The 10,882-nt window shown below is 44.7% G+C and overlaps 1 protein-coding gene and 1 long non-coding RNA gene across 2 annotated transcripts in view; one reads left to right on the plus strand and one right to left on the minus strand.

Annotated features, from left to right (window-relative positions):
* The window catches only part of VSIG10L (V-set and immunoglobulin domain containing 10 like), a 37,114-nt gene extending 32,447 nt beyond the window's left edge, over window positions 1-4,667 (plus strand). Inside the window, exons 8-11 of the mRNA XM_075606321.1 lie at window positions 392-508; window positions 1,727-1,785; window positions 1,932-2,030; window positions 2,564-4,667. Of these exons, the coding sequence (XP_075462436.1) occupies window positions 392-508; window positions 1,727-1,785; window positions 1,932-2,030; window positions 2,564-2,653 (365 nt within the window). The 3' untranslated portion in view covers window positions 2,654-4,667. The remainder of the gene's footprint in view (window positions 1-391; window positions 509-1,726; window positions 1,786-1,931; window positions 2,031-2,563) is intronic.
* On the minus strand, window positions 333-9,373 carry LOC142497906 (uncharacterized). Its single transcript, XR_012802349.1, has 3 exons — window positions 9,041-9,373; window positions 1,390-1,438; window positions 333-495 (listed from the first exon to the last, which is right to left on the minus strand). It is a non-coding gene; the product is annotated as an uncharacterized LOC142497906 (long non-coding RNA).
* Window positions 9,374-10,882: the final 1,509 nt, after the last annotated feature.

Genomic DNA, 10,882 nt, shown 5'->3' on the forward strand with positions numbered 1-10,882 from the left:
TTTCTACAGGGGGGGGGGGGGCTCAACTCCAGTCCTCAAGATCACCCCCCCCCCCAACAGGTTGGTTTTTAAGGATATCCCAGCTTCAGTGCAGGTGGGTCAGTCTTTGACTGAGCCATTGATTGGGCCACCTGCGCTGAAGCTGGGATATCTTTAAAACCCTTTGTAGGACTGGAGTTGAGCTGCCCTGGTTTATACAACCATTCATATCCTGTCTATTTAACATGACACTGTGTCTCCTCAACACCAGGTCAGTAGTCATCATACCTGTAGTTACAATGAGTTCATGAGGCACCCTAAGGCAGGGCAGCGCAAACTTTTCCCCTGCATCACTGCCCTAAGGTATAGACTAATAAGCGTGCGTTTTGGTGTCACTATTTTCTCTCCGCAGCCTCTACTTGGTCCCTCAGTCCTGGTGCCATAGCTGGCATTGTGATTGGCTCTATCCTGGGAGCTCTGCTGCTCATCGCATTACTCGTCCTGCTGGTGTTCTGTCTACGGAAGAAACGTGAGTAGGAAATTAACGATGGGAAAAGGTGGCAGAGGCTGAGAAGCCGGAGACCCAAAGACAGAGAGGGCAGGCAATGGTGTCATACAGGCAATGGTGTCATACAGGCAATGGTGTCATAGAGGCAATGGTGTCATAGAGGCAATGGTGTCATAGAGGCAATGGTGTCATAGAGGCAATGGTGTCATAGAGGCAATGGTGTCATAGAGGCAATGGTGTCATAGAGGCAATGGTGTCATAGAGGCAATGGTGTCATAGAGGCAATGGTGTCATACAGGCAATGGTGTCATACACAATGGTGTCATACAGGCAGAGATGTGAATGCTCCTATCGGGGAGATTTGGTAGTGACGTTTATTGGATCTGCTTCTCTTCCATTTTCTTTTAATGGAAGAAATTTTTACGGGCAGAAATCAGGAAAAGATATCCGGGCCAGATACAGAGAAGACCGTATTGCTGTAAATTGGAGAGTTTAGTTGGGTCTTCAGAGCCATAGGCCTCTCTTTCAGTGCTCTAGTACAGCGATTCCCAACTCCAGTCCAAGTAACCCCGACAGGTCAGGTTTTAAGGATATCCCTGCTTCAGCACAGGTGAATGGAGTTACCTGTGCTGAAGCAGGAATATCCTTAAAACCTGACCTGTTTGGGGGTACTTGAGGACTGAAGTTGAGAATCACTGCTGTAGTACACAAGTGATATATTTTGGGGTGAAATGAGCCCTTTATAAAACAATTCTTTTATACCCAGCGTACTGGACCTCTGCAAACGCCTTTCCCACCACTTCATACACTTCTCTGTACTGTACGTCTCATTACGCTGATGTTTTTCCTAGTAGCGCCGTACAGTTTATTATGGTAGCCCAATTCTCGTTACTGTTTGTTACCTGCCGTTTGGGCTCCTGTACCCTTTATCCTCACTTAATTCCCACAGTTCTGGAGGGACAAGAAACAAATTGATTGACAAGTTCAGAGTTGGAATGACAAACAATCAAAGTCCCTTCTTCTAAACATGTTCTAGCAAAATAGTTATCCTCTTTTGAAGAAAACCCCTTCCATTGCAGAGCAGGTTATTGTAGCGCTACTTAGCAGAGAGAAAGCTGGTACTTGTGTAGTGGTCTCGGAAATCCAGCCTTGGAAATCGTATTGGTGGCTGTAGAACCAATCGGCTGGGCAGAGGCTGGTGACATTAACATGACAGGGCACTGTCTGGTCACCCTTTAGGTAAAAAGGAGAAGGACCCTGCAGAACTTCATAATAACGGAGTCGTTCGCAATCGTGCAGTAAGTTATTTCTTTTTGTTGCTTCTCGTTTGTGTTCTCCTCATTCTGTCTCTTCTCCCCTCTGTATGGCTTGTCTACTCTTCCTCTTGTATTTTGGCATTCTCTCTCCCTAAGGTCTACGTGTCTCTCTTTTCGTTGTTGTACAGGTCTCCGGTGCCACTCTGTCTCCGGATGACCCTGCTTACTTCACCATAAACAACATCATGTACCGCAACTCTTCCATCTCAATGGGGTCAGATATCATGGTAAGTCCCGTGCTTGGATTCCCATTTAAACCTGACTCTCTCTCTCTCATACATTTGTTCCGTTGAAGTTCACTGTCTCTTTTTGTGTTAACTGAACCAAATGGTTGGTTAAGGAACAGACTATAATATTCCATTTGCTGGGGAGGTGATCCCGTGTGGATCAGCTCTTCAACATATGATGCATTGAGACTAGGTGTTGACATGGGAACGGTTAGTTCAGTGGATCATACAGTTATTGGCTATCTGGGTAAGTTTGCTCAATTATTAGTTTGTTTTGTTGGTAAAGGTTGGTTATTTCGTTAAGTAGCAAAGTAAGTTTTATTGAGATGCTAAGTCAGCGGTTGACCTTTTTAAGTAGCTAGGAAGGTTCCAGGTCCTGATGTTAGACATGTCGTTGCCCTTATCTGATGCACTCTTGCTTATGATATTAAGACATGTATAGTTTCTTAGATCAATTGATTATTAAGGGTGTTAGGATTTCAATGGGAAATAACATGTGGAACCTAACTTTCTTTGTTTCTGGTATTTTCCAGACCACTGGTAAAAGTTCTTTGAATGGCCAAAGTCTTTCATACAACCCTCCAAGCAGCCCCACGAAGCTGAAGCATGCTACACAAGTGTGACACTCCAACCACATCAGGAGAAGAACTTTTAGATGCTTTGTATCAATACAACCTTTATTCTGCTGTGCAGAATGAAGACAACACTAAATGAGTTGCAAGGAGTAAATAGAAGTTTACAAAACGCGTTTCGCACATAACCGAGTACATTACCAAGGCATGGCTTGATAAAGCACCGTGTTAGGTGTGAAACGCGCTGGAAGTTCATTAGCCTCCTTTTTTATATGGGTTAATAGATTTTATATTTTATATCCAACGGCATATTTATCCTGATTCTTTTTGGGCGGTTCACTGCCTCATTGCCTTCGTCGGGTAATTGTTTTCTTCATGTTTGTGTGCACTGGCTGCCTGTACACTGGATATCCCCGCTATATCCTGCAGAAGGACAATCCCAAATACAGAGCAATAGCCAAAAAGCGAGTAGCCACTTCAACAATAGGCGTGATATGGGAGATATGAATAACGGAAGATTTCCTAATAATTAAATGACGATGTAAGGTACTATAATTATCTCTGCACTTTATTGCTCTATGAAGAATACAAACAATGCCCACTGTTTAATACAAAGGGGACATTTATATCTGATAATAACACTATTGTGCTTTTTTCAAACAATTCTTTTTGTGGTTTATGGATATATGAATTGCTTCTCCTTGAGCACCGGATTCAGTTGTTTGCTTATAGCGCTGCTGGTGAAATACATGCATATAGGGGGATATACCAGTAGGAGAGAAATAGTTCTTCCTTTCTTATTGTCATCGGATATGTGGCTTAGTTCTTTCGTCATTGTTTAACCTGCAGTTAACCAGGACACAGCTTTCACACGTGCCCTTTTTATCCATGTTATTAGGGTTTGAGGCACCCACCAATGCAATATTATATTGCCTCCGGGGCAGGGTTCCTGGGAAAGAAGAGGGTGAATGAAAGTTGTGTCCTAAATTAATTTAATGTGTCAAACACCTGATTATCACATAGGAGATCCGACCTGGGAACCCATTTAACATATAGATCAGCTTCTCCCTCACCGACGCTCTCATGTTTTTACTTATTTTATGTATGATTACCATATGTCTGGGGGACACATCGAGCCAGTCCTGTTTAATGTTCTGCTATCTCAAACTATTCTGGCATTGGTAAGTCTTTTTTTCCGTTGAGAAATGATGTTTAAAGCAGCAGTTCAAGCTGCCATTTAAAAATGTGTATTTGTATTTTTTTCTATTCGATATGTGCATCAATACAATCTACACATTGACAAGTGCTTAGCTAAGTTGCCGATCGATCCGTTCTCCTGTGATCGATCAGTGAAGATTCGGCTCGGGGGGTTCACTAAATGGCTGTCGGTGCAGCAGAAGAGGACTCAAGATCTAAAGTTCATTGGGGAAGATCATGTGACCAGGCAGTCACTACATCCAATTGGTGGACTGCTAGAGAGGGCAGGGCTCAAAAAGGGGTGTGCCAGAGCCTGTTTCAGAAGAGGAAGGGTATATGATTGCTATAGAAACAAAAAATGGCTTGTTACATTATAATACATGTAAAAGGTCTTTAAAAATGTAACAAACAAACAAAATGCTACAAGTATTTTCTCATGGTACAGAACTGATTAATTTAAAAAAGCCACGTATGGAGATTATTGCATGAACTGCAGCTTTAAATATTGCGACTTGTTCAACATGTAACATGTCCTCTCCTCTTGGAGCCAGGTATAGGGTAATCCCAATTTTGGGAGAGCAGGAAGTGGCTGTATTGTCCGCTGAGTAAGGAGACCGGTTCACTGGATGTGTGAGTACAGCTCGAGCCGCGGGGAAAGTCTCAAAGTTACATGCGCACAAGACCCTTGTTTCTTAATACTCTGCTGAGCGGAGTCATCTCATAGATCAGCATGAAAGCGCTGCCCGGGAGCGGATACAATACAGGAGTTTGTATACAAAGTAACTGTTTATAATTGATGTAAATATGTAAAGATTACTTTCTGAAGCAAATGTCCCTGTATCTTATGGAAATGAAGATCTTCACGTGATTTAGAATTTATTTTTCCACAAAAGAATGTGTGTGTGTGTGTAATATATATATATTTATGTGTGTATATATATATATGTGTGTGTATATATATTAAAGGAATGACTCTATGCAGGTGCTGCATTGAAAACTCAGCTCCCACATGCTAATCCTGTGAGTAAATATGCAGAATCTATCCTATTAATTCTGACATTAAAAGCATAGATTATTTTTTTTGTTTCTATAATGTGGGATTCACACCTGAAAAAAGACACCTTTAACAGCTGGAAAGTTTATTGTGTATCTATAGTAAATGAGTTGTGCAGACCTGAGGAAGAAAGAGAGAGAGAGGACTCTCTTTTCCCAATTGTTAGTCCAAATATACAAAGGTCTCCCCCTAATGCTGAAGTTCTCATTTCCTCTGCACTATCGCCCCTTAAATGAGCGAGCTGCATGCGAGTCCCGTGGAAGAGATCATGATGGAATAATAGGAGGTGGATTAATAGGTAGGGTTGTTTTACAAGAAGGGGCCGAGGGGGGGTTTATTGCATGAATAATGGAGTCCTATATAATCTCACACCCCTCGCTTATACTGTACTCGTGTAAGGGGGAGAAGGGTTTTACAAGATGGGATAAGGTATCCTATTCTGTTTTGTCTCGGGATCCTTATTATGGAATTTCCAGGGTTTATTGATGTGGGTTTATACCAATGGAGTCCTAGATAACATACAGTTTATAATATTTCTCATCCTAGGACAACAATTTTTAATATTTTACCTATAGTCCACACATTTTACCTATAGTCCACTCAACAACTCCCTCCCCTCCCCCCCCCCCCCCCCCCCCCCCCCCACCGGACGGCACATAACATCTGGAATAGATTCTATAACTGCAAACTTGCCCCAATATATGGATCAATTTATTCAACCCTATTTAGGTTCCCTAAGTTCCCATCTAAAGGAGATTTTATATATATATATATTCACACATATACACGCACACACCATTTAATACAAGATATACAATGGGAACAGGGTGATATTTGAGTTCCATGTGATATTGCTGCTCTCTGTACATGGATACAACATGATGAAGCTCTGGAAGCAATTTCTCATTTTAATAATCAGATTGCGATATGTCGCCTCTACAAGCGGAATTTATATACAATATATATATATATATACAGTATTAATTTGATCTTGAAACACAAGTTTTATTTTGAAGGGAATTTTCGCTTTGTTGATTTATTTATGGGCTACTGGGCATAATTTTGGCAAAATAATCCCTTTTGATCAAATATTGCTTTTTCAGTGTTTTATCGCTGCTTGAATTTTTATTTGAAAAGGATGCAGCTCTTTTCATGGCCTTTGGAGAAGGTTAATAACGGCCATCAGCAATTGTTACATGCAAAAGTCACCCAGAATTTGTAATCTGGTTCTATGTATTACTGACGGTAATCCGGTCCAGACTGGAACCTTCCATAAAGAAGTAGATTTTAATAATTATTATTATTAGATTTTAATTATTATCCTTTGGATGCGAATCGCACCTCTTCGATTGGGTCAGAATAATGTCCTCCGTATTCGTAGGAATTGCTCCAGGATTTAATCTGAAGAACTAAAACGTACATTTTACAGAGAGGTTACACTATGGATGGGATGGATGGGGCATTAGAGAGGGGAACGAATGACGATAGGACTCATTCCACCAAGGAATAATAACTTCTAGTACTGGTACAAAGAGAAGTGCCTGTATATAACTAAATATAACCAGGCAGGTCCCCATATGCAGAAGAGAATGAGGAAACACTGGGGTCCGTTATTAGGTGAATCTCCATAAAACGACTATATTAGTAAAAATCCATCTGTTTTGAAAAAAAGAGAAAAATCAGAAAAATATTTAAGCATTAAGAACTTAGAAAATCTCAGTTGCCTCCCCCTGAAACTCCTGGGATGTTACAATGTGGGGGTACGTGATGTATTACATCAGAGGGGGGTAACTCCAGTCCTCAAGGGCCACCAACAGGTCAGGTTTGCCGGATATCCCTGCTTCAGCACAGGTGGCTCAATCAGAGGCTCAGTTGAAGACTGCACCAACTATGCTGAAGCAGGGATATCCTGACCTGTTGGTGGCCTGTGAGGACTGGTGTTGGCCAGCCCGGTATTACAAGTTCTCATATTAACAACGCCGCAAAATAATTGTGCGCTGAGGCGACTGGTGAGTTTGTCCCCATTAAAAAGTACTGTATATAAATTGCAGAGCCCTATGTGTAATGTATATGCTAATCTGTACGTGCACTCGTCGGTATATAAGACCCAGCACTACATGCAAGGTTTATAGAACACAAAATAAATATTAGAAAAGGCTTTTTAGCACATGGGGTTTCAAGGCACTTTGAAGGGAGGTGCAGTCTAAATGCAAATACTATTACATACTAGGGTTGGACTCACAGGGAGAGGGCTGAGGTTCTGGGGTTTCAGATTGCGGACATTGCAAGCAGAAGGGTGGAATGAAGATGTGGCCCTTTCCTCATTACAATCAGCTCAATCCAATAGGGTCATTAAATAAATGTAAATATTATGAAAATATAAATATTATTCATATGTAACCCTTCCAATTAACCTAAGATTAACACCTACTGCTGAGGTAGGGCCTGAGTCCTATATACCTGTAGCCAGGTCCCCCAGGTTTGCCCTCACCTCCGCTGCAATGGGAGAGTAAGGGAAGGTTGCAGAGCGTGCAGGGAGCGCTTCGGTGCCCCGGAGGCTCCGCGGCGGCCCGAGCGTTCAGGGCGCCGCCATTTTGGTACTCGCGCATGCGCAGCGAGTCCCGGAGGCGACGGCTTCAGACGAGAGTTTGCGCATGAGCAGAGAGTGGCTGCGGTAGCGCGCGAAGCACGGACCAACCAGAGGGGTCCTAGAATCGGAGACAACAAGTCCCATGAGCCTCAGCCAGACCAGGTGACGCCAGGGAGCCAATAGGGCGACAGGAACTCAGCAGGAAGAGGTTAGGAGGTTGCGCAGGGGAGCACGCTAGTCAGAGAAGATCAGGAAGGGGAAGAGATAGGAGCTCGGTGTGTAGAGAGGCAAGTAGCCTCTATACTAGGCCCGAATATCCCCAGGCCCAGATAGGCCCTAAGTCCCAGTCAGTTGTAGTCAATGCAGGGACAGGCCCTAGAATAGGAACCTGTCACGTTAGTGTGTTAAGCTAGGGACACAGAGACTGTCACAGCATCATCCCAGAGGTTTGGAACCAGACCTCTTCAGAGACATCATCAGCCCCCTGGGTGGGATCGCCCCGGAGGACAGCGCAGACAGCTACGCGTCATCAGATCCTTTGGGAAGATTGTTGCGGGCAGGAGCGCTCGGCAGGTAACATCCATTAAAGTGCACCAACTATAACATTGCTCATCTTAGTGGCTGCGCAGTCACACACACTCACACACATTTGGGGATTGCGGTGTGGGGTATTGGACATGGTGTGGGAACGGTGAAGGGTCGCGTCCTGCAAGACGCATTATCTACTGTGTCTCCTCCAGGAGAAATACATGCAAGGTTATGGTACATGCAAGGTTATGGTACATGCAAGGTTATGGTTACCGATAGTAAAGCTACTGTTTCTTTTACATACTGTGTGAGTAGTATTGTGTTATTGTCCTGTGAGAAACCACGCCCGCTCTGCTGGGAGCCATCGCAGGTGGAGGCGCTGTATTTGGTAAGAGATAATCCATACATATACATTGCCCTAGGCTCTCCGTGGCAGAGGCTCAGGCCCTGCGAGCCAACAGGTTATACAGCATTGGTAGCAACACTGTGCCATGGGGGAAACAGGGCTACATACCTTACCCCACATATGGCCATAGGTTAGAACAAGGGTGCGCAATCTTCCCACTGCGTACCCTGCCTGCTCTCCCCGGCTCGCACCCCCCTCCTTCCTTGTCTTCGGCGTCAAATGACCATGATCATTTGACGCTGCATTGCCACGGCAACGCGTCGCAGAAGACAAGGTAGGAGAAGTTGCAGAAGCCTCACGCATTCCCCCGACATTTAATTTAAATACTTTGGGGAAGAGCGCAGGGCCTCTGCAACGGCCACGCTCCCCCCCATAAAAAGTCTTGTGCCCACCTGGGTTAGACAATGTGGGGCAGACAACAGTAATGTTTATTACACAACCGGTATTAATAAGGTAATTGTAGTCATATACCCAGATAAAACTTAAGATCCTCAACTGGAGGATTATTCAATACACATACATTGCAGAATAATATAAACACTCCCCACCAGACACTGCACTGTGTCCATGCCTCTCTCTCTCTATAATACCACCCCACCCTAGGCATAAGGGCCTGTGTGAAAGTGCCAGCACACTGATGGAGCTCTGACTTGGTATGTTTACCTAACAGGAATCTACTTCACAAATGCTTCGGTACCCTTTACTTTGGCTTCTGTTGAAGGTCCCCTCTGACGGTGCGCTGGCCTCCGGCCGCTGCTAGATGGATGCTCTGCTGTGCTTCACCCTCTTTAGGCTGGTGATATGCTAAAGGTAGCTCGCGCTCGAGTGCGCACACACAGCCTGACACACTCCTGCAGCCCCAGCGATTGGTGGTTATAGCTGCAGGAGATTGGGTAAGCGATGGGGAGTCGTGGCGGACGCGTCACGAAGCTGGTTCGCCCTCATTGGCTGAACCGCTTCATGTGATGCTGACGTCATGCGGGCGCGCTTGAAAACACATTTATGTCTTTTCAATTTGCGGTCACGTCATCGCGCTCTGCCGTGTGCGCGCGCGCCCGCACTAGATGCCCTGTCATAGGAAGACTGGGAATTATCATTGGCGCGAGCTTGGTCACCTTTAGCATATCACCAGCCTTAGCCAGCGTCCGTTAACTTAGGTGGATTGTTGGCCGGGCTCCTGGTAGGCCCTGAGATCCCTCAGTGTGCTCCAGTACTTCCCTGCGTACTCTGCCAGGGACTCTTAAAGATGTACTCTCTTAGCCCCGCCCCTCCAGAGTCCAATCTCATTGGCAGAAGCCCTGTCCATCACAGGTCACATCCTCCTGCACCGGAAGTTGCTCCCTGTTGCAGTAAAGCATGCTGGGAGTTGTATTTTCCTATTGCAGCCAAGGGCAGTGTATGGGTCAGGTTCATGCATTTACAAGGGGGTTACATATACATTTATAATTATATTGTGTGTGTGTGCATGTCAGACATGGAAAGGGTTAAACAATACTGCGCAGATAATCATGGAATAAAGGGGATTAAATGGGACTCCACTTTTATTGTATAAAAATAATGCTATATTTATTTAAACAAATATTTATGATAAAGGTCCATAATTAGAACCGAAATGTTGATCTGACATTTCTGTCTAAATAAATAGTATTATTTTTATACAAGACCAGTGGAGGGCCATTTAACCCCCTTTATTCCGGCAGTTCTAACCCCAGGGCGCGGGGCGACGTGCACTCGTGGTAGGACACGTGAATTTTTGTGAGAGCCAACCCGGAGAATTAAAAAAAAAATGTAGTCCTTACCTTCAGCGGCGTCTCCCGGCGTCCTCCGGACATCTCCCCCAGCAACTTCCATCAATATGGCTGCGCGGCGTCACGAGGCGCCGCGTTGCCATGACAATGGGACGCCTTATGGCGCCTAGGCGTCACATGATGTCACGTTGTGGCAACGCGGATCTGCGTGACATCGTTACTTCACGTAGCATCTCGTTGTCATGGCAACCCGTGTCATGTGATGCTTTCCCGTTGGCATGGCAACGCAGCGCCATTTGACACCGCACAGCCATATTGACAGTAGTTGCAGGGGGAGATGTCGGGAGGCACTGCCACCACCGCCACCACACGGAAGTTTACTATGTAAACCCGTTGCCCGCAGATACGTGGTCAAAACCCGGAGTGGTGGCAACCCTGGCGTCTTTCTTTGATATTTGCGCAGATAATCATGACACTGGGTTTAGCAATGGTCTGCAGATCGTTATCCTGGGAGGGATTAAGCGATGCTCTGCAGCTCCCAAGCACAGGAAGAGTTAAACAATGTTTTATTTCTGGCACATATAAATGAGTGCTCTTGTAAATAATCCTGCTGTATATGAGCTGGTTTATTAGCCATTGATAGCAGGCAGTAAATAGAGAGGGGATATGTTAACTGTTCATTTGGCTTCAATTTGCTAATTATTAATAAATAGAGCTGGCTGCAGTTATGGGCGACGAGCGCCTGCGGTTTAATGGC

Source organism: Ascaphus truei, chromosome 6, assembly GCF_040206685.1.
Source record: "Ascaphus truei isolate aAscTru1 chromosome 6, aAscTru1.hap1, whole genome shotgun sequence".
Taxonomy (NCBI): domain Eukaryota; kingdom Metazoa; phylum Chordata; class Amphibia; order Anura; family Ascaphidae; genus Ascaphus; species Ascaphus truei.